Below are 25903 nucleotides of genomic sequence, written 5' to 3'. Positions count from 1 at the left end.
AATTACAGAGGAGAACTGGCTTCTCTTTATTCTTACCGATACCACTTGTGCTGTCAGGGAGCGGTAGCAGATTGAAGGAGACTTCCAATAAATTTCATCTTATAAAGACTTTTGCAGCTTTGTATTTAGGTTTAGTGTCACTAATGGTTGTGCAGAGAGAAACATTGGTCTATTCCAAGAGTTTGTTGATATATCCCACAACAAAGATGAATGCCAGAATTGCTTGTTGTCCAAAAGTACAGAAAGATGAGGTGTTAGAAAATAATTGTTATCAAGTGACTTTTTTTTAATGTGTCTTTAATAAAGAAAACGATTCAACAAACAGTTTAAAATTACATTTCCTTTATAATAAAGTTAAAAATGTTTCATTTTCATGAAAAAATTTTATTAAAACTCAGTTTTTACTTGTAGCTTAGAAACAAGTAAAAACTTGAAAAGTTTTTACTTGTTTTAAAATGTTCAAAGTAAAATATTTTTGGGGGGATTATATGGTGTATAATAGATAAGAAACCTTAGCATGTTGAATTTATGAAAAGAGATATTTTTTAACTAAATTTGGGTCACTCTAGTGAACATTGAGCTTGAGTTTCCTTTAGTAAAAAGAAAAAATTAAAAAATAATTAAAAAAGTTATTTGGTTCGTTATCAATTCAAGTAAGTAATTTATTAGTAATTATTAGTAAATTATTATAATAACTTATAATATATTTTTTTCATTTAGTAATTTATAATAATTTTTATTTATTTTATCGTAGTTTATAATAATTTAGTTTTTGTTTTTATAGTAATTTATAATAATTTTGTTTTATGTTTTTGTAGTAAAGTTCTTACAATTTAGGTTGAAGAGACAATTGACATGGCGTTATCTTATTTTCCGGAAGACCATCAAATTCTTCTTCAAAAAGCAAGCTCCAAACGAGAAGTTAAAGATTACATTCAAGCAAAAAACGTTAGTTTTAGTAAATACTTGTTACCAATTAAACATATTGATTTGCTTTCACTAAATTAAATTTATTTAAATAATATATTTTATTCTCTAGATATTTTTTTTGCTTTATTATTTTTTCTTTTTTTTCCAGATATAACATTATTTATTATTAGATATATCATTCAATTTTGGCAAAGACTTCAAATAATTTTGATGCTTTGTTAAACTTAGCCATTGTTCTACATATAGAGGTTATTGTTATGCGTGTTATTTTTGTTTCTAGTAGAGGAGAAATGATAAGCTTTGATTTGGGGCTGCTTTTAAAAAAAGTATATATGAAATAGATTTCTTTTTTTACTGATATCAGGAGTAAATTTGAGAAGGGTTAAGGGTTTGTTTTTAACAACAAAATGTAAACAGTTTTAATAAAGACGTACTTTTAGGTTCTTTTTTTTTTTAATCACATTTCTAATAATTAGTTCGTTTCAGTGCCGCTGAGAGGGTCCCTTGTTCGTTTTGTTTAATAAATATCAACTTTTGTTAAATGTTAAACTAAATATTGAGACGCATTTTGTGGCTCTATTAAAAAAGTAATCAAACTTCACCCTTTCTACCCTAAAAGCCTCACCCTTTCTCTCCTACAAAACTCTTATTAAATAATAATATAAAAATATAATTGTTTGTATTTTGTAAAATGATACGTATATATTTGACGTCACACTAGTTTTTAAGAATGTATGACTATTATAAACTGCTGTTCTATATAGGGTAATTACGAAGAGGCGATTGGTTATTATGAAAAAGCGAAAGAAATTCGTCCACGTGATCCTATCGTAATGGAAAATATCTCGAGAGTAAAACGATTACTATTTAAAAATGTTTAAACGAAAAAAACCTAAAATAATGCTTAGTTATTAATAATTTAGTGGATGCGGTTTGCAAGTTTTCAAATTATTTTATACAAACTGCTATATTTTGTTCAATAGCGTATATTCCTTCATAGATTGCCTCTAACAATCGTCAAAACTATAGATACTCAAAACAATTTTGACAGTAAATAAATTTTTAAAATAAACAACTTTTTTCTTTTTATAAATAAACATTAATTTAACTTGTTATTTGAACTGTTCAGTTGGTCAATGAACATGCGTGGTTTCAGTTTGTCAATGAACATGCGTTTCTGTTGGTTAATTTTTTATATATGCTTTTTTGTATCCAGTTTAGGTATTTAATTTTTTTGTAATGGATTGAGATTTTTTTTTAATTTTTTAAACTGACGTTAACGCTTAAATCTTTTTTTTTCACTTTTTCTTTAGTTTATTTTGATAGTAAATCGTTTAGATTTAGTGACGCGTGTACTATTTTGGGTTGGTGGGGAAGCTCTGAAAAGGCAAGCCAAATTTTGGAAAAACTGGGGGGGGGGTGAAATATCCTGGCTGAGTATCATTAATTAAAACAAATCAAATCAATTATTGAAACAACTCAAATAAGTAGTAGGTTAAATAGGTTTTAAAAAAAATAAAGGTATTTTTGTTTATTTTAAATTCAACTAATAGATAAAAATATATTTATCATAATAAAGTTTATTTCTAATGTGTAGTTATTTAAATACTGATTTGATTAACATCAAGACAATTGATTGAAATTAAGAGTAGCTTTCAAGTTTCAGCTTTCAAAGACCATAACTCACGAAAAAAAATGTAAACACACAACAACATAGATGCTAAGTTCTACTTTTTGTTTTAAAACTGAACTGCCTATCTCGTATAAAATACAGTTGTGCTTCCCTCACCTCACAGCCTTGGTGCGGATGAGGAAAGAAAATTAGCGGATTACAAGACATTATAAACAGTATAAAAAATACGTCACTGATAAGAACTAAAAATACGAGGTTTTCCGTGTCGTAACATTTTTCATAAAATGTATCAAATGCACATTTAAAGTTTGCACTCAAAATTAAAGTAATTTGACTTAAAAAAATCTTAAGCTAATCTGAATGCGTATTTAATACGCATTATGCAGGTATTTGTGCCGACTGAATTAGTTTTGTTCTTCCTATAATGGCTACCAGAGGGTGACAAAATTCTCCTCATATGTTTTGCTATGTATGTGAATATTGTATTTGCAAAAAACAGGTGTTACCAAAGTTTGTGAACATATAAGGATTATGACGTATGTAAGGTATTGTAAATAACGTACTCAAAATATTTTAGAACGCTCATTGGTGATCAGGACAAACCATGGGCCCCTAATGTGATATGTAGAACGTTCCGAACTTCTCTAGAAATATGGTTACGTTATCTACAGCACCTGTCTCACATAACGACAGTCTACCAGACAGAATTTGAAATTTACTATGACTTATGTTGTTGTTATGTTATGATGTGGCTGGTTTGTTTACTTCCGTTAGAAACAGGTATAATCTTGCATAATGTCAGTTCAAAATGGAGCAGTGTTGCTCCACAATGAAAATAAATACCTATGTTTTCCTCTTGCACACTGATTAAAGAAGAAAGAAGACTTCGATAATGTCAATTACAATTGTCTTTTTTCTCACTACGATGACTAAAAAGATTGAAGACTATGAAACTTACCTACAAAATACTTTGAAATTAAGATTGTTTTAAACAAATGAAGTAGTAAATAAACCTTTAAAACAAGAAGTCGTCGCGCGACATATTTTATCTCAGTATTAGTATTGTATCTCAGGATAAAAGAAATAATACATATGTTATTTCAGAAATATGAAGTATTTCGTTATAAAAGAAATTACCTAGATTTGTTTATAGAAAATATTTTAATTAGGAAGTGGTTTGTTAAACTTACTTGAGAATCAATTTTATAATAAGTAATATTTGCTTTTTACACTGTCTTAAGAAATATTGAGCAGTAGTTGAAGCGGCGGTTTCAAAAGATTTGATGCACTGACTATAATTACAATATCGGAAAGGAAAACAGTGTGAGCTTCCTTTTTTCAAGGAAGTTATAACATTGTTATAAAACTAAAATATACCAGTGGTACTTTGTCTTTTAATTTTTTCAAATCCTTGTCTTGTAAAGAATAATAATCTTCTTTTAAAGAAGCAATCTGTTTCAAATTAGGAAACAATTTGTTTTGGTTGAAACAAAACAATCTAATTAAATTCAATTGGATAAAATTATAGTAGAGTTGTACATTTAAAACATAGTAGAGTTGTATGTCTAAAACAGACAAAAATAGATATATATCATTGCTGCAATTTTTTAACTTTTTATCAAACTGAAAAATAACTCTTATTATTACGGATAAACAACTGGGTGATTTATAATCACGTGTCAAATAATATTTTTCAGAATAAAAAAAAAAAAAAGTTGTTTTATTGTCAAGCCCCATAGTTTTGTGAGAAGAAAAAAAATTAAGCTTGTACACCATATAAATTAATAAATTGTTTTCAATTTTAATAAAACTATTTAAAAATAAATAAGTTAATAAAAAAGTAACAAATAACATCTTTTTAAATGTGCGGCCGTGGCGCAGTGGTTAGAGCAAGAGATCCAGGTTCGAAACGAGCCTTGGACATATTTTCGCGTCACGGTAAGGAAGGAGGCGTGAACTTTCTGGTTAAATGCACATCCGCGGTCCTCTGTGACAAGACCGTTAGGTCTTCTTGGGGCACCTAAATAAAAGTAATAAAAAAACATAAAAAATATTACAAGTAAAAACTATTACCTAATGAAGATTAAATTCTAATCAAAAACTTAGTTTCAAATTTGCTAACGAATTGAACTTTTCTACATAAAATGAATATATATTTATATTAGTACCAGCAGAGGCGATTTTACGGGGAAAAGGGAGGTGTATACCCCTCACCTCCCCCAAAAAAGATGATTTTCAAGGTATAGTCGGGATATTTAGGAATTTTGAAAAATTTCAGTCGATTGAATTTTAGTTTTGAGGATCTTTTTTTTTTATTTGAGGGAACCAGTCCATACTTTTTGAGATTCCACCCCCTCCCCCTCATTTTATTCGTAGAATCGCCTCTAAGTACCAGCAAAAAACGATATTACATATTTATTTATAGAAATGAAATTGACGTAACACCACGTGATCTAGTAAAAGATTCACTAGGTGATAAACTTTAAAATACTTTAACAAAATTAATCTGTTTTTCTCAGATAACCTCATAAAACATTGTGCACTCAATTGCTAACAAGTATCATATGCCTCAGTTTTACTCTGACATAATCAAGACTCAAAAACTAACTCAGTTGCTGAAAACTTTTGAGCTAAATATCGGTGTTGCTTGAAGATTTGGTTAAGTATCTTTGTTGATTTATTTTGAATTATAAGTTAAAATTTTATTCCTTAACTCTTTGAACATAAAAATTAAGAGATGATTAGAGTACCCAATACTGGTCAAAAAATCAAAACCGGTATTTTGGTATTATAAAAATATAATACAGGAGTACCGGTATTAAAACCAGTATTAAATATTTTAAATTTTCAAAGCAAAGTAAATAAATTTAAGAATCACGAAAACTTGAAATGAATGCAAATTTATTGATCTATTTGGTAGAACCTTTATCTTTTATTCCATGAAAATAACCTCTCAAAAAACAAAGAGCACCCAGAGTTTTGTCGTCCATTCTGCACCGTAATATGTTTAAAATAATATCGGCAGCAGAAAATGCTCTTTTGGATTCAACACTAGTTGGCCGAATGGTTTGAATATTTGCACAATTTTCCTTACTTTTTGTTTAAGGGGACCAATTTGACTATGTGTTATTCCTCTATCTTGTTCTTGTATATCGTAATCCATCACTAATCCTTCCTCGTGTGTATTTGAAACATTTTTAAAGACACCATAGTTTTCGTGCTTTTCAGCATTTGAATATGAGTCGAAGTCTCTTGATTTATTCGATCAAAAGGTTTTTTCTTCGGTTGTTTCTTTTTTATATAGAACATCTACAACTGCAAGTTGAATTGCATGGACCAAACACAATTGCTGAGCAGCTGGTATTAATTTGCCTACTTTTTGCATAACTGCTGCACCATCATTTGTTAAACCAACAATATTCTTATAACTAGTGACAGTTTTTTGTATAGTCGTGGCGGATTTTGGAAGTTTAACACTTAAATTTAATGCTTTTAATGATTTTCGAAGATCATTGGATGTTATGAAAATTCTGAATGGAAGCCCATCAAGTGATCAAGTGCTGTCATTCTAGATAAGATTGCTGCCAGCGAGTCTTCTGTAATATTTTTAAAATATTTAGTAATTTTTGGAGGAGGCATATCAGATATTGAACTAGATTCACCATGAGGTCCAATAGCATCTCGTTTTTGTAATATTACATCATGCTTTGTTTTTAAATGTGTATGAAGGCCGCTTGTTGAGCCACTTGCTGTTTTCTATAATTTTTGCGCACTTCTTACACTTTGCACTATGCCCTTTTTCATCTTTGAGAAAGAAAAACCAAACAGAATATTTATCTCCGCCTTTTGAATGCTCAATAAACTTTTTAATTTCACTTTCCATCGGCTAAATTAGAATATTATCTCAATTTGTAAATATGGTGTCACATATTTTATCCTCACAAAGTTTATATAAAAACGTTAATTTTTTAAACTTACCAAAGTTGTTCTTGGTAATTATTTAAAAAAAAACTATCAAAGAAATAGGTATATAAAAATTTTGTAATTTGTAAAAATGTGAACTCGTTTTTTACTTTTAGATCCTCGCATATTTTTAATCTGAAGTACGACAATGCGATACGTCTTAAAAATAGTTGCATTTTAATATCTACTTAAATGTTGTAATACTTTAATTAAAACTTTCGTTATAAATCAATTTAAAAAAGTAAATAAAGTTTACAAACATTGCTAAAAATAATAAATAAAAAAACAACCATTCAAATACCGAAATAGAGGTGTTTAAGCATTTTAATACCGGTATTCGAAACTAGACAAAATCGACCGAAATCCCGGTTTTCGGTATCCCGGTATACCGGTATTGGATTCCCTAGAGATGATTAATGTTTGTTTGGTAGACATTAAGTTTATTTTGGTTAAAAAATAGTTCTTGGAATTGTGTAAAATGACCAATGTTGAATATTATTCTAACGGCATTTTTTTACACATTAATGTTTTCTTAATTTTGATGAACTGAAGATATTTATAAAAATTTTAAACAAAGTTGATTTAAAAAAGGTTTTGTTTTATAAAATAAGCAAGTGTTTCTTGAGATTTTACTTTTAAGATAATGTATATAATCTGTCCAATTTAAGTCTTCGTGCTTAAGCATGTCTAGAAATTTTAATTTTCTCTTTATAAAGAGAAAACTCTCTTTATAAAGGGAACGCTCATAAAATTTCCTGACGTGCTCATTGACAAAAATGTAACTTGGACAGATTATATGCATTATCTTAAAAGTAAAATTTCAAGAAACATTAGCTTATTTTATAAAGCAAGACCTTTATTAAATCAAATTTGTGATAAATTCACACTATATAACATAATAACAATATAAAATCACATTATATAGTTATATAGTGTGATTTTATCGCTTTCGTGAAAGCGTTGGAAAGGTATATTTTGTTTTAGTTAAATAAAATGACAATTTTTTTGCACTAAACCATTTTTTAGTGTTTTAAACCAAGCTTTTAAAGTTCCGTGTTAACTAAATTAAACAACTTTTTTAAAGCGTGAAATGAATTTTGATAATCAGCCAAAAAAATCTAATGAATAAAAAGATTTGCTTAAACTATTGATATAAATTAAAAATAAGAGTGGTCCTAAAATAAGAGTGGTCCTAAAATAAGAGTGGTTCTAAAATAAGAGTGGTCCTAAAATAAGAGTGGTCCTAAAAAGTTTTTCTGCAACTAAAAGAAGTGTATTGCTTGCCATTTGACAAATAGCATTTAAATCATTATTAATATAATTAATTAAATAATTGTTAATAAATTAATGTTTAACCCCGTTGTTTCCAAAATGGTTTAAGTGCATAAAATGATCAACATTTTGAACAAAATGAACAATAGACTGATTAGTAGAATAATTTTTTTTAATTTATTCTTTTTAAACCTTGATTGTTTATTATAAAGAATATTGTTATTTTCTGAAAATAGTATAGAAATAAATATAGTCTACTATTCATTATATGTTCTAACAGTTATAAGAAACATGATAGTATGAAAATCGGTCTGTAATTGAAAACGCAAATGACATCTCCATTTTAAAAACAAGTACAACTTTTGCAACTTTATTAGGAAAGATCTCTAAAAAAGAATTATTAAAAATTCTTTTTTAAAAAATAAACCTTTTCTTCAACTCAACTAAATAATTTATTATTAATAATTATTATTAATAATTATTATTAATAATTAACTAAATAATTAAAATAAGAGAAAATATTTTTTTCTCTTTTTTAGTCCAACTATATCTTAGAATTAGAAAAAAGAATTAGAATTTCCAAGAAAAAGTTTTTTAAAATTAAGCTCAAATGGGTCAAATCTATAGAAAAAATTGTTTTCTCCAATTGAAGAAAATATTTTTAAAAAAGGCTTTTTTAATTAATTATTATTCCTTCATTTTTTTTTTTAATTTTCTACTTTCTTTAACTTAAGTTTTTCCACTTTACTAATTTTATTATCGAATTAATTCATGATATTTCCGAATATTGTAATTTTCTTAATTACTTAGAATTTCTCTTAGCCAAGTTTTGTTAACTGCAAAGTATTATGATTATAATCATTGTAAAGCGCATTTTCTTCGATTATCTTATATTTAATTTTAAAACACAATTCGTCAATATCTTCAATTTGCTAACAACTAATCTGTTTAAAATTATCAAATCGTTTTGAGTATATTTAATGAAACATTTAATAAGTTAATTAAATCTAGACAAAATGAAAAAAAGTTTAATAAAGATGATTCTAACATTCAAATTTAGGATGGAGAATGCTCTTAACATTCAAATGTAGGATGGGAGAATGATCCTAATACTCAAATACCGAACCAATAAGTAAAAGCCGAAATATCCGATTAATAAAGATGCTAATAATAATTTTAATATTGCTCTGAAAGTTTTCTGTTTGGGGTGATTTTCTAATGGTAGATGGTTTCTAATTTTTTGGAAAGATTGATATTTTAAGCAATATCCGGCCGGATATGACGAACCAAGTTTACGTATATAGAACTTCCTTTATAAAAGCATAAAAATAATTCTTTTTTTTTTTTTTTTTGCTTTTCTTTAATGATGACATCTTTGTGATGATTAGCACATTTAAGGATGCAACATTTTGAAAAAATCATAATTTACTAATTTAAAATATTCTAAATTTTGTATAATAAACTAGTTTTGGATGTTTTAAAATTACGGTCAAAGTTTTTTTTTTCTGAACCTGACGGTATTGACGTTGATCAATAGTTTACAAAATAATAATTCATTATCTATGCGTTTATTTCCTCGTTCAAATATTATGTATTAGATAAATACATTCTTTTTTTTTTTTTTTTTTGTAAATTACCTTTATCTTTCTTTTTATTGTTCATACAATAAAAAAAACTTTATTTTTGTTATTTTTGTCATCGATTATTATGGGAACCGACATTAGTTTTAAAAAATAAAAATCTGGTCAAATATAAAATTCTTTTTAACATCTTTTTCTAAAAGTATTTTATTGTTATCAATGATAATTTTTCATGGTTGGTCACTTAAAAATAGTTGATTTTCACAAGAACCTAACATGCAACACAACAAGTCACTTTACATTGCTTATTTTATTATTATTTTATTTGTTATCATATTATTATTTTATTTGTTCAATTTTCTAACAAATTTAACTAATTATTTTGAATCAATAAAAAATTAAGGTCAATTAAACAATTTTTTAATATTAAATTAATTTCGTCCCAGTTGGCAAACGACGTGTTTAAGACGTCATAAAAATAATACGATTAAATAGTATTAATACGTTTTCGTACAATGTCAACTTGTAGCAAATTGTAAGCACAACTGTAAGAGTGTTATAGTTAACTCGGTTGAACTTTTAGATCGATATCCAAACTGTTGGGTTTTTATTGCTGGAAAAACCAATTTAACTTTTTATTCCAGAACTTTTCAGGATCCCTCTTTTGAATTTTTTGATAAAACCTGTGTATTTTTCAAATCACTTAATATACTTTCTGCTTTATTTCGCGTATATTTTTATTTGCGTCAGTAATATGTGTTGTTAAAACTATGAGCTTTAAAACATGTTTTAAACGTGTTTTAAACATGTTTTGTCATTTTTGTTAACTCTGATTTTATGGTTATTATTTAACCACCCTTTAGTTTTTATTTGACCTTATTTATTAATTAGTATTTTGACCTTAACTTAGTTAGTTTTAAGCATTGCTTTTTTTATTTTGTAGTATTTTATGAGATCCATCGTGAAAATAAAAACATAATAAATATATTGTGAAATAATATAATGTGAGATGTTTTTTCACCACCAGTAGGCATCAGAAAGCATTTAAACTTTAAATTTTTAAACTTTATATATTTGTATTTTGTTTGTTGTTTTAAACTTTATTTATTAAGCATTTATTTATTAAACTTTATTAATTATTTATTAAACTTTTATTTATTAAACTTTTATTTAAAGTTTTTTATTTATTTATTAAACTTTTATTTATTTATTAAACTTTTATTTAAAGCATTTATTTATTAAACTTTATTAATTATTTATTAAACTTTAAAGATTTAAACTTTATATATTTGTAAATAACCTTTTTTAAATTTCTTATAATTGCAAAGAACTTTTTTTATATTTGGTGCAAGGTGGAGAACTAAATTGTTATCACTGTGAAAGCAAAAAATCGTTAGAAGATTGTGAATCAAAACAAATAGAGAGCATTGGTTGCAGAAATTCTTCTTTTGAATCTTCATGTTACACCTTCCAATCATTGAGTAAAAATGGTGAACTTTCCATTGGTAAAGATTGTATAGCAACAATGAAATGCACAAAAGAAATTGGATGTCATCCAAATAGCGTTGATTGCAAGGTAAATTATATATTATACTCTCTGAAAAAAAGTATACAATACTACAAAATTAGTTTGTACTGAGTGAACTTTTTCAGCTTTAAATGTAATAAATTAATTATTTTTTTTCACTACGATCAATTGTAATTATAGTCGAAATTTCAAATTTTGAAACTCGCGAATTAAAAAAAAAATTTTATTACAAATATACTACAAAAATAACAGTATCAAGTATTTTAAGGATAAGTGTGGTTTTACAAACTCTGACTAAATAAAACATCTTTTATCAAAATACCTCAACAATTTTAGCAATATAAAGGGTACTTTAAATATGAAGAGCGTTCGATATTCAAATTAGAGCATTTTCTAAGTATAGTACAAACTTAAAACTTTTGTTTTATTACATTTAAAGGGAAATGGGGCAAGCTGGGGAAAGATGGCTTTTCTTATAAGAACTCAACAAAAAAGTTTAAAAATGAGTGGAAATGAAACTCTTTTTATATTTTGTATTTTAAAACACTGATTGGTTTTTTTAATTTTTTTTAAAGTAATTTTAGACGCATAAGTTTGTTTTTTGAGCTTAAAAAAAATACCTGGGTGTCCTTCGGGTGTAACATTTTTAGGGATACTTTTTTGCAACACATGTTTGTTTTGTGCTACTTTAGTTTATGACTGACAGGTTTCCAAATACTCAATATTTTTGAAATGTTCACCATCTTGTTCCGTTTTACTCTATATCAAGTAAGAATGTTGCGCCAAAAGTTGCAGTTATGCAACTTAGGAATAAAAATATCAAAAAGTTGGTCTCACCACCAAATTATGGGGTGAATCCGTTTTTCAAAAAACAAATCGACTAAAAATCTTTAGACTAGATAAAAAAATTTGACAATTAATTTAATTCAAAAAATGATTTTTTACTTAAAAGCTCCATACAAAGTTTATTACAATTAATGTTCAACATACTAAAAACTCTAAGATATTAAGGTTCCAGGTTTCGGTAGAACTTTAGTGCAAACAAGTGCAACCAGCGGACTTGCAAAAAGTTTGACACGCAAATGTTCGAAAGTATTTGAATGTATGATCTCTAACGCCTGGAATTTTTGTAATAAAATTTTGATTTCAGTAATAAACCTTGTTCTAAAATTAAAAAAAATTTGTTTTTTAAAATTTGTAAAAGCCGTTGATTTTCTAGATGTTTTCAAATTAGATTTTTATTTTATGAATTTGCATGTGCATACATGTATGTATGTATGCGTACATGTATGTATGTGTGCGTACATGTATGTTTGTATGCGTACATGTATGTATGTATGCGTACATGTATATATGTGTGCGTACATGTATGTATGTGTGCGTACATGTATGTATGTATGCGTACATGTATATATGTGTGCGTACATGTATGTATGTGTGCGTACATGTATGTATGTATGCGTACATGTATGTATGTGTGCGTATATGTATGTATGCGTACATGTATGTATGTGTGCGTACATGTATGTATGTGAGAGAGAGTATCTTTGTGTATATCTTATTGTATTTACATTACAAAAGTATTTTAACGAAACTCATGTATTTATAAATATTTACAATTTTATAGTTTCTTAGATATATAATACAATCATACATGCACGATAAGAAGAAAAATTAAACTGTTTTATGATAATTTATATTGTAGGTATGGCTCGGCGAAAACCGGAAAATTTCAAAAAACCGATTTTTTATTATATTTTTATTATTGCCGTATGAATCCAATGTAATCTACTGAGTTTATATACTGGAGTTAGATCTGTAAACTAAAGAAAAAAAAAGTTTAAGAAGACAAAATTTAGCTAAATCAATTTTTTAAACAAAAAAAATCACAGTTTAAAGTGCACTGCAAACATAATGATAAAGTAATTGTCACTTGAAAATCATGTTTTTTTAATAAATAACATCTATTAAACAACATAATTATAACTCAATAAACTATTTTTTATTTTCATACTATTCATAACTGAATATACTCTTAACTGAAAATTATGCATGTGATATGTTTACAAAAGTAAAATGTAAAGATATACTTATAATATTTAAACAAATACAAAAGCCAAAAATACAAAAAAAAAAGGTTTGTTGAGAACAAATTTGTTTTTATTGTTTATTTTAAGTTGAAATTAACGTGGTTAAGTTAGTGATGCTTGTTATTTCTGGATTGTTTTGATTTAATTAAAAAATATTATAACTATTTTAAATTTTAAATATTGTTGAAATATTTTGTAAGTATGTAAACTAATTGCAATTGGTAGAAAAAAATATTGAAATAATTAAAACTAAATGCAATATCATCATAATCCATTAATAATTGGTAGAAAAAATATTGAAATAAATAAAACTAAATTTAATATCAAAGTGTTTTTTAAAATTATATATTTTTTAACGATATTTGTGCTTTCTACGTTACTTGTTAACTTTTCGAAACAAGAAATCTTCGAACAGTTTATCTATTTAGTAATGTTTAAATAACAACCGGTTTTTTTTTTTTTTAAAAAAAAATAAAAAAAACGGTTTTGGTTTTGAGAAAACTAAATAAAAAACCGGTTAACAGATTGCGGTTTTCACCGATTGCCGAGCCCAAGTTGCACTTTGAATTGCATTTAAACCTGGTAAATATAAGCGTTTTTTAGACGTCTAAAAAATGTATTTAAACGTGTAAAACTCGTCTTTTTGCTGGAAAAATATTTTAAAAAAATATAGTAGTTGATTACTGTTAAGTTCCCGTTAAGATTATTGAGTGTACTTTACAATAACTAAAGGTAATAAAGCTTAGAACTTATTGTGGATAAGGGAATTCAGAAAACTGTTTAAATGCTATTAGAATAGAGTTGCACAAATGTCAGCCACCTACAAAAAGCAATTGAAAAAAAAAATGAATTATCAATAAAACTTACACTAACACTAAGCGTGTGTACAAATTTATAAACTTTTTATTTTATACACTTTAATGACATAAGAGAACAGAAAAAATTAAATACTAAGAACGTGTCATAAAACATAAAAATATTATTTTATACAACTATCTAGAACTTTGAAGTCCAATCTAAAAATTACTAATTACAAAAATATATATGAATAATGTACCGCTAAATTATTTCTTATCAAAGTTGCTTCTTTGAGTTCGAAAGCTTTTTTTTTTTTTTTTGAAAGCTGCTAAACTTGCCCCTACTAGACTAGGTGACACATTTGTTAGGCTTTAAAGAGAACAGTAAGACTTAGAAAAAACGGCTAACTTTATTCAAAAGTCCGATAAATTGGTAAAATATCAACACTTAATTGATAGCAGATAAAAAAAATTATAAGCATCCAAGAGAAAAATAGCGAAAAAATATTTTTGTTTACTTATTTAGTCCAAATAGAAAAAGAGCCGTGTATCTTACTCAACTGCTTTCCAGAAATTGTTTGCTGCGCATTGTGTTAACATTCTAATCTCCTAACTTTCATCCATTAGATGTTTTATCATGTGATGCGTAATTTTTAAGATATTTTAATTGCCCAACTTGCCTCTATACTCAACTAGTCCCGCTCTACCTTAAACTTGTGAAAACCACGTTGTCAGATTATACAAGTTTATATCCAGAGTTATTAGTCCTTGGCCTTGCCTTAAGGCCAAAAATTAAGACCTTGGCCTTAGTCTTATTCTTGAAACTGTTGATCTTGGCCTTGAACATTTTGACTTTGGTCTTGATTGTGTCGGCCTTGGCCTTCCACCTTTTCTTTAAGAATTCAGAGCTTTCTTTCGTGTTTGCATTTTTAAAATTTTACTATAGTTGATTTCGCTTTCAAGAGTCATTTTTGTTTACTTGAAAGCTTTAGAACTTAATTTTGTGTTTTAAGTCACAGTTTAAATTGCCCTTTTTGACTAGCAATTTTAAAGAAATAATCGATAACATGATTGGTTTAAGGGAATTTATTACATCTATATATTAAGTCACATGATATGTTTTAACGTTTTTTATTAGTTAAAACATTTAAAAATTTATAAAAAGATTCAAACACGTGATTTTTTCTTAAAATTAAAAACAGAATTTTTAAAGGTTTTTGATTAAAATAGTTTTTATTTATACTTAAATTATAATTTATTATAAAGTTTTTTATTTAATTTATTTATACTGCTTTAATTCAACTTATCTAAATCTGTTTAACCCTTTCTTTCCCGATTTATGAAATTTAAAAAAAAATTACGATGTCATTCAATATTTTCAAAATACAATTGCGAATCGGCGCGTTCATTCTTAAATTGCACAAGTTGCCATCAAGTAGGAAGTAGCAAAACTTAAGCATTACTTAAAATTAAAAAAAAAAGATAAAACAGAATTTGATTTTTGAATTTAACTATCTTGAACGAATCACTAGAAATTAATCAAAAAGATTTTTCGTTAAAAAGTCTGTACACAATGAAACAATATTCAAAAACTAAAAATTTATATTTGACTATTATTCCCGTGTTCCTGCAACGTCAGCTCCTGTCAAGCGTATCTTTGTTAGAATGGATTGATAATGTACCCTCATAGAGCCTCGTATGCATGATTCGTAGCTTGAAACGATGTTTCTTAAATGTTACAAAGACTCATAGGCTATATAGTGATAGTTAATGCTGAGCGATAGTTAATACTTATATTAGTGATATATTATATATTATGATTTACATTTTGATTATTATAATTAATGCTAACAACTAATATCGACATATTTTTAACTAAAAGATCTTAATATTAGTTATTACGTTATAGCTGCATACCAACGATCCTAGATAAAAAAAACTAACATAAACAATTAGCATAACATAAATTAACATAACTTAGAATTTATTCAGGGTGTCTATATAAGATTTACTTTATTCAGAGTGTATATATCTAGGATTATCATTTCTTTAATATCAACTTTATGAAAAAAAAATTATTGCATTGATTTTACAGTTTTTATTTAAGCTAAAAAGTACTTATACATTTATATATGTACTTATATATTTGATTTGTAAAGTACACACATTTAATTTAATTAAATAAAAAATACATAAAAATTAAATATGTATGTGCATGAATGCGCAATATGAATAGTTCCTATATAAAATAAGTGCAATTAAAAAAATGGTCATTACAAGCCAGTAACAGAAAAAAAAATTGTATAAACATTCCAAAATTCTTAACGGTAACAAGATTTTTGCAAGATGAAAGTTTTTCATTTATTATTTTTGAGTTTTTGAGGATTTATATTTTGAAAATTTTTGCTAAAGTTATTGAATGAAAACTTAAATTTATCAAAGGTTTTCTTTTAAGTTATTTAACAGTTTTTTAAAATTTATGTTTTAAATATTTTACAAAGTATAATTATATACTTTCTAATATATTTTGCATATTTCCAAGTTGTTACTTTTTGTAAATATTTAATTTATGAATATTTACAGGATGTATGATTTGAAAAAAAAAAAAACTATTATAATTTTTAGATCAAATGCTATGCTTCTCTATTTTTAGATCAAATGCTGTGCTTCTCTATTTTTAGATCAAATGCTGTGCTTCTCTATTTTTAGGTCAAATGCTGTGCTTTTCTATTTTTAGATCAAATGCTGTGCTTTTCTATTTTTAGATCAAATGCTGTGCTTCTCCATTGTGCAATTCACTGAAAACTAATTCATCACAAAGAGTTACTGTGTCATTAAACATTTTACCCTTTTTATTAATTGTCATTAAAGATTTTACCTTTTTTTATTAATTGTCTGCTATTATTTATAAACAATATTTATTAATAAATCTTTATTAACTTTGGTTGATCAAAATCAAAGAAAGATTTTTTTGTATAAATTTTTTAAATTACTACAAGTTATTTTTATATAAATTTCCAAATGTGGAAACCTTGTTTTTATATGTAAACAAAAAAAAAAAAGTACAATTTATTTATCGACTGAGTTGTTAATATTTTTTTGGCCAAACGCTTATATATATATAACATCGGTACCCTTTTACCTGTAAAGTAATAACTAGCCTGTAAAAGTGTAAAACAAAATACTAGATTAGTATTTTATTTTACACTTTTGGCTTTCTAATTGAGAAAGATCAGCTGCCGCAAAATAACTGTTTGGGCTGAATATAACTGAATTTGAATATCTGGTTAAGAATCTGTTAATAGCTAAGATATATATAGAGAAAAATCAGAACAGGTTCTGAAATATTTTGAATAATAGATTTAAAAAATATAGAATATATTTTGAATAATACATTAAAAAGAATACAAATAAAAGTTAGAAAAATTAACTTGAAATAGCTTAATCAAAATCTAGATTCAAGAAAAAGAAAAAAAAACGAAGAATAAGGAAAGAAATAATTGCTGCAACAACCCAAACCCTCAGTCAATGTAGCGGCACTTCTTTGTAGCAGCAGGCTATAAGATTTTTTATACTTGTATTTTTGCTTACGGTGTTTGTAAAGTATTATTATATGGTATAGAAATCTGTATATTTTAGGTAAAATATAAAGTGTGTTTTCTCGTGTTCTCATATTATTTTATTTTTCTAGTTATAAAAAAAATTGTGCAACAAGTACAAATTTTCCATTTTGTGTTTTGAGTTGTAATTTTTGTTGTAGGGTTAGCAGCAGAACTCAAACTTATTGACCAGCAATTTGATGATTACTTTGTTGAGGATTTTTAACTTTTTAATATTAAATCTCTAGAAAAAAATTTATTTAAACTGATCCCATTTATCAGAATAACACATATCAATGAGTTTCGAGCCTATACTCAAAATCAGTCGCTAAAAACTTGCATTGATGGAGGTCAGGAATTTATTAAGGTAATTTGATTTTTGAAAGTACCACTTTTGTTTCTAATTCAAAATTTAACTAGTGTAATTTATTTAAGATTGTTTAAATGTTGAATAAAATTCTTGTGAAACAATTAAAAACAAAGGAAGTAAACATGGAGAAATTAATTAATCAAATTTCAAGGAAGGATCTGTGAAAGCATTATTTGTAACTGCACTGGTACCAGATGTACCTGAGACCAATAATAATCTTAAAATTCTGGGCTTTGTTTGTATAAAATAAACTTTACTTATGTAGCAGATATCAAACTCAGTATAGTCAAATGTAGCATGTCTCTAAGTTCTATAACAACTCATCTGTATTATATTTGTACAAGGAGTAGAGTTCCATATACAAATATAACACAGTTCAGAACAATCATTCTTAAAAATAGAGGTTTTTAAAAATGATTGCACTGAACTAAAACCACTTGGGTTACTAAGATTAGGCAGTAAAATTTATAAATTGAATAGATCAAAGAAAATTAGAGCAAAAAAATATTTAAACTGTATCAATGAAGTTCTTTTGATAGTAAGTGATAATAACCTAGCTGTTAACCGTCTTTCTTCTCTAGAACTTTATTTGATTCAAGGGGCAATAAACCATATCTTCAAAACAATAAACAAGTTACCTGATCTAGTACTATTAAAAAAGATTAAAAATAATTTAAATATTTCAAAATCTATTAGAAATGGGTTATATAATAGAAGTACTATAACTTTTTTCCAGCTAGCTTCTGGATAATCTTGTTTACTCTTGTTTGAATGTAATTATTTTGTCTTTGGTTATTAAGGTGCTCCCAGAAGTCCTAACGGTCTTATCTCAGAACTCCGCAGAAGAGTATTTAAATAAGAGGTTCAAGCCTTCTTCTTTATCAATGTTGCTTATTGGGCAAGAGCCGGCATCAAACCTCGGACCTCTTAGTTCTGAACAAGAACTCTAATCACTGCGCCACTGCTGCACGCTAAATCTAAGGCCAACATTTGAAAAAGGCATTAGGTTGTTTAAGAATCATTGTTCAATCTTGGTAGAAGAGAACAACATGACAATTTTATTGAACTTTACGCATTGCATATCATTGACATTGTATTGGGTTTAATGAACAAGCAGGAGAACCTGTACACTAAATTGCGAATAAATTTTTAAAATCATTTTAGAGAAAAAAAAGCTATATTAATTAAAAAAAGAGTTATATTAAAATTTTTTTTTTTTTTTATAACAACATATTATAAATAAATAAATTCATCATTTTATTACTATTATTTTAACAATTCTTTCTTAAAACATTTTTTTTTTTTTGTTAAGTAATCTGTCGTAGTAATATAGTTCAATATAAAGTCTTTTGATAAAATATTATTCAAAAAAAATTTGTTGGAATAAGAGTTCTAAATAAATTTTTCCTTAAGATTTAATTGTGATAAGATTTAATTATTGTGATAAGATTTAATTATTGTGATAAAATTTAATTATTGTGATAAGATTTAATTACTGTGATAAGACAATTTTTTGTAACTAAATTTATTTTTTATTATTGTTATTACTACTCTTAGAGTAGAACGAGGCTATTTGAGCGAGGCTAATTGAGCGAGGCTATTTGAGCTTAAGGGCAAGTTGGGCAATGGAAATATCTTGAAAACTAAACATCGCATGAAAAAAAAATCTCAGAAAATTAGAATGGCAACACAATGCGCAACAAAAGGTTTTGTACGGCAGTCGGCAGCCACAATTATTGGACATTCAATCATATTCAATCTGTGTTAATACTTCTTCGTTTTACTCTTAACTTTTAATGGTCAAAACTTTTGGCTTAAAACCCCTTTTTCCAATGAAATTTCGAATTTTATACTTTAGACAATATTTTCTCAAACAAATCAAAAATTTACTTTTCTCATAATCAGTTAAACTATATTTCCAATTGTAAAAAACTATGAAAATCTGACCCACCGTTCATAAGATCTGTTAAATGTAGTAAAAATCGCTCAACTAACCCCGCTCTATTCTATTGTAAGTTGATTAAAATCAACAACGAATCAACTTTTAAAAAAGCATTTGAATATATGTCATTAAATATAAAAAATATTTTTTTTTTTAATGGTGCCTAAATTATACTAAGTAATAAATGCGGCAGCGGCGTTGTGGTAGAGTGCTTGTCTCATAAGCAAAACGTTCCAAGTTTGATCCACTACGTCCCTGGTAGTACTGTGCTCAACTTGTTTCTTCGCGCAGCGAACTTGTTTGTCAAGGTTCGTATTTCGGAGTTATAGAGTTGAGAGTGGGTTGTAGCCACAACTATAGTAGGTTTCTTGGCTGGAGTAGCCTTCGTGGCCGTGGGGAGGAGAATTCAGATAAAAATAACAATGATAATCTTGAGTATGAGAAAAATGAAATAGTTTTAAAATATATAAGTTTATTAGCGATTGAAATATTTATTTATTTATTTTTATTTTGAACAAAGAATAACACCATAAAAAAATCAAAGTTTCTAAAAATTGTTTGCTGCTTTCATAAAAAAGAATTCATAAAAAGAAATTTATGAATTACTTTTTTTTTCTTTTTTTTTTTTTTTTTTACTCGTTTACATTTGTCGTATTTTACAAACAAACAAATAAGGCATCTGAAAGAAGATCATAATGATCTTATCATCAGAACCTTTTACAGCTTTAGACATTTTACAGCAAAAAAAATTTTTTAAGTAAACAGTGTAAATAAATCTGACGATGCTATATAAATAAAATGAATCTTCGTGTCAATAAATCTGACGTTACTATATATAGAATCTATATCATTTATATATATAAGATAAAAACAAAAATTAAAACGTTTCATAAAGCGTATTTTACAATAAAATAAAAGTTCTAAACAAAGATTACAAAAAAGTATCAATTAGAAGTACTTGGCTACGTCATCAATAGATAAAATAAAATTTTTCAGTTTATTTGAAAGTGGGATAAGTGTGAAATATATCAAAATTTGACAAAACAATCTTATTCCAAAGATACGGTGCGCGATAAGCAATACAAAACTTATTAAACTTGGTTCGACAAAAAGGTTCATATAAGAGAAAATTATTTCTGATAAATTATTTTTGATATATATAAATGATACTCATATTAAATAAAAGAGGCATTGAATAAGTAAACAATCTGTAAAATAATAACTAAGCTTATTCTCATGATGAAAGTCAATCATTTTGTGGCCATTTTCCCTAGCAATATTAGCTTAATTATGATATAAGGTTTATGTCACAACCAAACATAATTGCCATTAAATTGAGGCAATTATAGAGATAATTAAAATGAGAAATAATAGAAATCATTAATTATTGTGATATAATTAATAGAAATAATAGAGATCATTAATTATTGTGGAATTCAACAGGTTGTATCTAAAGAATAAAGCGAAGAAGATATATCAAAGTTAATTGCAATGACTCAAGTAGCATTAAAATTCTAATGGTGAAACAATAATGTTCAACTTTTTTTTAAATTACTTTGTGAGTAATTGTTTTAAAAGCTTTCTAGACTGTTGATCACAAAACACTTTTTTAAAAATGTCTATATAGACCCCTATTCTGTCTATATTCTATATCTATCTATATATTCTGTCCCTTGTTCCAGCGAATTATTAACATATTAAATAAGGTAAGTTATTGCATGTCCAGATGAGTTCTTTTTTCAAAACGGTATTGCTTATTGTAGAGTATCTTATTGACAGAAAGATTGTTAAATATTTGGTTGAACAATAGTCTTTTAAAATTAAAAAAAAAGCGCAATGAGGGCAAGGATAGATCAATAACTACTGAATTAATAGGCAGGGTGAATAAAAAAAAGCAATTGCTTTTACTCAGTAATTGCTCAGCTTTACGTGAATAAAAACGCTCTTAATTTTGTTCAAATTTTTTATTCACGTAAAGCTGAAAAATTACTCGTTTTTGGAGTAAATTGCTTAGCTTTACGTGAATAAAAATTTGAGCGAGTTTGCTCAAATCTTTATTCAAGTAAAGCTGAACAATTACTCCAAAAACACCGAGTAAAAGCAATTGCTTTTTTTATTCACCCGAAAATATTATGCATAAACCAATAGTTTATGCATAACATTTTATGTGTAGAGTTGTGAATTGTGTTTATGCATTTTTAGTCTTCGTTTAACTATTTTTCAGTACATGCAAAACCCATACAAGGATGGATAAGCATAGAATCTATTGTTGTAAAATCACTTATAAAAAATAAAAACGATGAACATGACTTACGTTGTAAAACTGATGCCGCAAATAAATTATGTAAATTATGCCAATATGTTAATTAAATATGCCAATATGTAGTTGAAGAGTTAAAAGTATAAAAAGTCATAGACATCAAAATCAATTTTAAACGCTAAGTGTTGGCAAACCTGATACAAATTATGTTCTATAAATATGTATTAATGCTCGTGGCCGGCTCGTGAAACATATTTTATGTGTGCAAGAACAAATTAGGCGCATTTTAAAATGCCTAAGAGCTCACAAGCTTAAGTTTGCTCGCAAAAAACTAAAATTACTTTAAATCATAAAACGATAGTCTTCTTTTAGCCCCGGTCACGTAGATTTAGCCCCTGTAACGTAGATTTTATTTATACAACACAGGATTGTACTCTTTTTTACTGACAAAATAAATAAATAATAACATATAACAATAGATGAAATAACTTTTGTAAGAATCTTATTAACTTTATCCACATTTTTAGTTATAAAAAACAGAGTACGTCTAACTTTAGATTTAGCAAAATTTAATCTTATAGTATCAGTATTCACCGGTGAAATTCCATTGAAAATAAAATTGCTGAATCGGTGCACCGATTCAGCAATTTTATTTTCAATAGAATTTGTTAGTAAGTTATTTAAAATTTTCTGGCTCAACTTGCCCTAACTGTTAAATTGCAGCATTTTGATTCAAAAATTTGTCAACTTTTAAACAAGATTATCACTTAAAAGTAACTTAAAGAAAATCTTTCATTAATTATTGAATAATAAATTGTCTAAAAGTTCGATTTTTTTTTAAATAAAGTATTTTTCGACATCGAAAAATACTTTCTTTTAAAATTGTACTTTCAAACGTGTGGATTTATCATAAAAATTATATGCTTATACAAATAAAAAAAGTATATAAAATATTCTTAGGTAATTTAAAAAAAATATGTTTATTTTAATAATCATTAAAAAGTAATATGTTATTTTGTTTTAAGGCTACGCACAATATAAATACTTGATAAAAGATCAAGTATTCAAAATTAGTTATTGATAATGTAGTTTAAACAGTTTCGTTTCTGAAGTTTAAATTGTGAAAACATCTAAACAGCCGTGGTCGACAAAATAAATTATTTAAGCCTAAACCTGCTATGGAAAAGTATTTCTTAGGAAATACTTTTCCATAGCAGTCAAAATTCATCAAGTCTAATTTTAAAACGGTTTACTCCCAGCGGGAGTAAACCGTATTAAAATTTTGACGTCCTAAGGATATCATAAAACGTCTCATTTCTTGTCCATAAAACGTCCTTATTTGGTCTCAAATGAAAGTCTTGAGGACGTCTATTCCAGACGTCTTAAAGACGTCTTTAAAGACGTCCTAGACATGTTTTTTGCAGACGCCCTAGAGACGTCTTTTCAGCCGTCCTATGGACGTCTCTGGCTGGTATTATGCGAAAGACTTAAAGACGTCTTATTCAGACGTCGTAAATTTTATCATTAGAGAGCTCACATAATATATATATATATACATATATATATATATATATATATATATATATATATATATATATATATATATATATATATATATATATATATATATATATATATATATATATATATACATATGTATATATATATATATATATATATATATATATATATATATATATATATATATATATATATATATATATATATATATATATATATATATATATATACAGGGTTCCCATAGTCCTGGAAAGTCCTGGAATTTGATTAGTGTCCTGGAATTTTTTAAATTCAAAGATTCAAATTTCAAAATTTTTAATCATATTTTTAAGTAACATAGGTTCCATAGTTAAAATTTTAAACTAAATTTTAAGAGGTTAAATTTTATAGTTCTGATTTATGAATAATATTATAATCAAGTATATTTTCCCTCTCACTAATGTAAACATATTTTGATTAAGATAAATATTTCAAAATGTAAAGTATAGTACACAGTTGGTTGCTTCTACTTAATATATCTGTAAAAATGGTTGATATAATAAGAGTTATATGATAGATTGAGAATTTTTCATATTTTTTATTTTTAAATTAGTTAAATGTTTTTAATAAGAAGTTCACGCCTAGTTCTTCATAACAGATGTTGCAAAATATGCCCAGAGGTGGGTTTAAACCACGGATACCTATTTTAAGGCAAGCATGCTCCCACTGCGCTACACTATTTTATGCTTTTGGTTTTGTGTTTTATTAGAAAGATTTATTTATGAAAATTTTAGTTTCAAGTGGAAAGTTTTTACTCTATATCTTTTTAAATGGTTTCAAAGGAAAACATTAGTTTTTAATATTTCAAAGGAAAACATTAGTTTTTAATATTTCAAAGGAAAACATTAGTTTTTAATATTTCAAAGGAAAACATTAGTTTTTAATATTTCAAAGGAAAACATTAGTTTTTAATATTTCAAAGGAAAACATTAGTTTTTAATATTTTAAAGAAAAACATTAGTTTTTAGAATTTTTTATAGCTAAATCCTGGAAAGACCTAGAATTTTTTTTTTGGGGGAAAATATCCTGTAAAAGTTCTGGAATTTTTTTGCTAAAATCCTTGAAAAGTAGGAAAATGGTCCTGGAAAGTCCAAAAAAAATTTTGATTTTTTTTTTCTGTGGGAACCCTGTATATAACACAGACACACAAAATATCATTACTTTTCTATAAAATACAAAGTGAAACGTCTTGTTGCAATTTTAATATCTTTTGTCAAAATTCCCTCACTCACGGTCGTTTGCAGGAGGAAAGTTATTATACGCATGCGCAGTGAAATTACATTAATTGAAGAATTTTTAAAATGGCTACGGTAACAGCGTTATAAAAACTAATCATTGACAACGAGTAGTTTGTTCAATTTTAGATAATTAAATAGGTTTTTAACTAGTTTTTTCATGAAATTATTTTGAAAATAACTTGTAGCTGTACGAAGAAATTTTTCAAATAATATACAAGACCTCTGATTGTGAATAATATCTACTTTCAGCTAAAGCAACTTTAGTGTTTTTGTTTACAATTTTTAAACCTTTTTTAAAATGTTTTTGAGCGTAGAAATTTTTTAATTTAAATTTATTCAGCAAGATGAACCTTTTATCTTTTTTGCATTTTTTGCTTATATGAGGATACAATTTTTTTTGCAGGTTTAAAAGAAAATCTTAATCATTAAACATTTGTAACCTGTTGCTATGGTACTCGTTTCCCATGTGGCTATATATATATATATATATATATATATATATATATATATATATATATATATATATATATATATACTATATATATATATATATATATATATATATATATATATATATATATATATATATATATATATATATATATATATATATATATATATATATATATATGTATGTATAGTGCTCAATATTCTTAAAGAAGAGAGCATAATATTGTTATATGTTAGTAACATAATATTTTGATTTGTTAGTAACATAATATATATATATATATATATATATATATATATATATATATATATATATATATATATATATGTATTTGTGTGTGTGTGTGTGTGTGTAAATTAGTAAAAAACACTTTTCTAACTTTTTTCTTCAACTTTAAGTTTCACCATTGCTGGATCATCAGGAAGAGTTACTAAATTTAAAAAAAATTTAATTTATAGAAAAAATTATTTTACAGGAAGTTATAAATTATTATAACTAAAAATAAAAATATTTTTTTTTTAAATTACTACATTTTTTTGGTTAACGGGAAGTTACAGAAAGTAATTATTAAATAAATTTCTTTGGAATGGGGATAATTTAATTTAATCATTTGTTTTTATAATTTTTTAAGAGGAATTTATTTTCGTGTTTATATTTAGAAATTAATTCAAATTTTTAATTTAATAAATT

General features: G+C 26.0%; 1 protein-coding gene and 1 long non-coding RNA gene across 2 annotated transcripts in view; both read left to right on the top strand.

Moving 5' to 3' along the window:
* LOC100202853 (protein O-mannosyl-transferase TMTC1) overlaps positions 1 to 1961 on the top strand; it is a 45109-nt gene extending 43148 nt beyond the window's left edge. The window contains exons 17-19 of the mRNA XM_065812400.1: positions 838 to 948; positions 1101 to 1178; positions 1695 to 1961. Coding sequence (XP_065668472.1) covers positions 838 to 948; positions 1101 to 1178; positions 1695 to 1811 — 306 coding nt within the window. The 3' untranslated portion in view covers positions 1812 to 1961. The remainder of the gene's footprint in view (positions 1 to 837; positions 949 to 1100; positions 1179 to 1694) is intronic.
* An 83-nt stretch (positions 1962 to 2044) lies between these two features.
* Positions 2045 to 16873, top strand: LOC136088532 (uncharacterized). Its single transcript, XR_010642241.1, has 3 exons — positions 2045 to 2151; positions 10731 to 10954; positions 16559 to 16873. It is a non-coding gene; the product is annotated as an uncharacterized LOC136088532 (long non-coding RNA).
* The last annotated feature ends 9030 nt before the right edge of the window (positions 16874 to 25903 follow it).

Source organism: Hydra vulgaris, chromosome 12 (assembly GCF_038396675.1).
Source record: "Hydra vulgaris chromosome 12, alternate assembly HydraT2T_AEP".
NCBI lineage: Eukaryota > Metazoa > Cnidaria > Hydrozoa > Anthoathecata > Hydridae > Hydra > Hydra vulgaris.
Note: the sequence above shows the minus strand (reverse complement) of the source record. Positions and strands in the feature narration are given on the sequence as shown.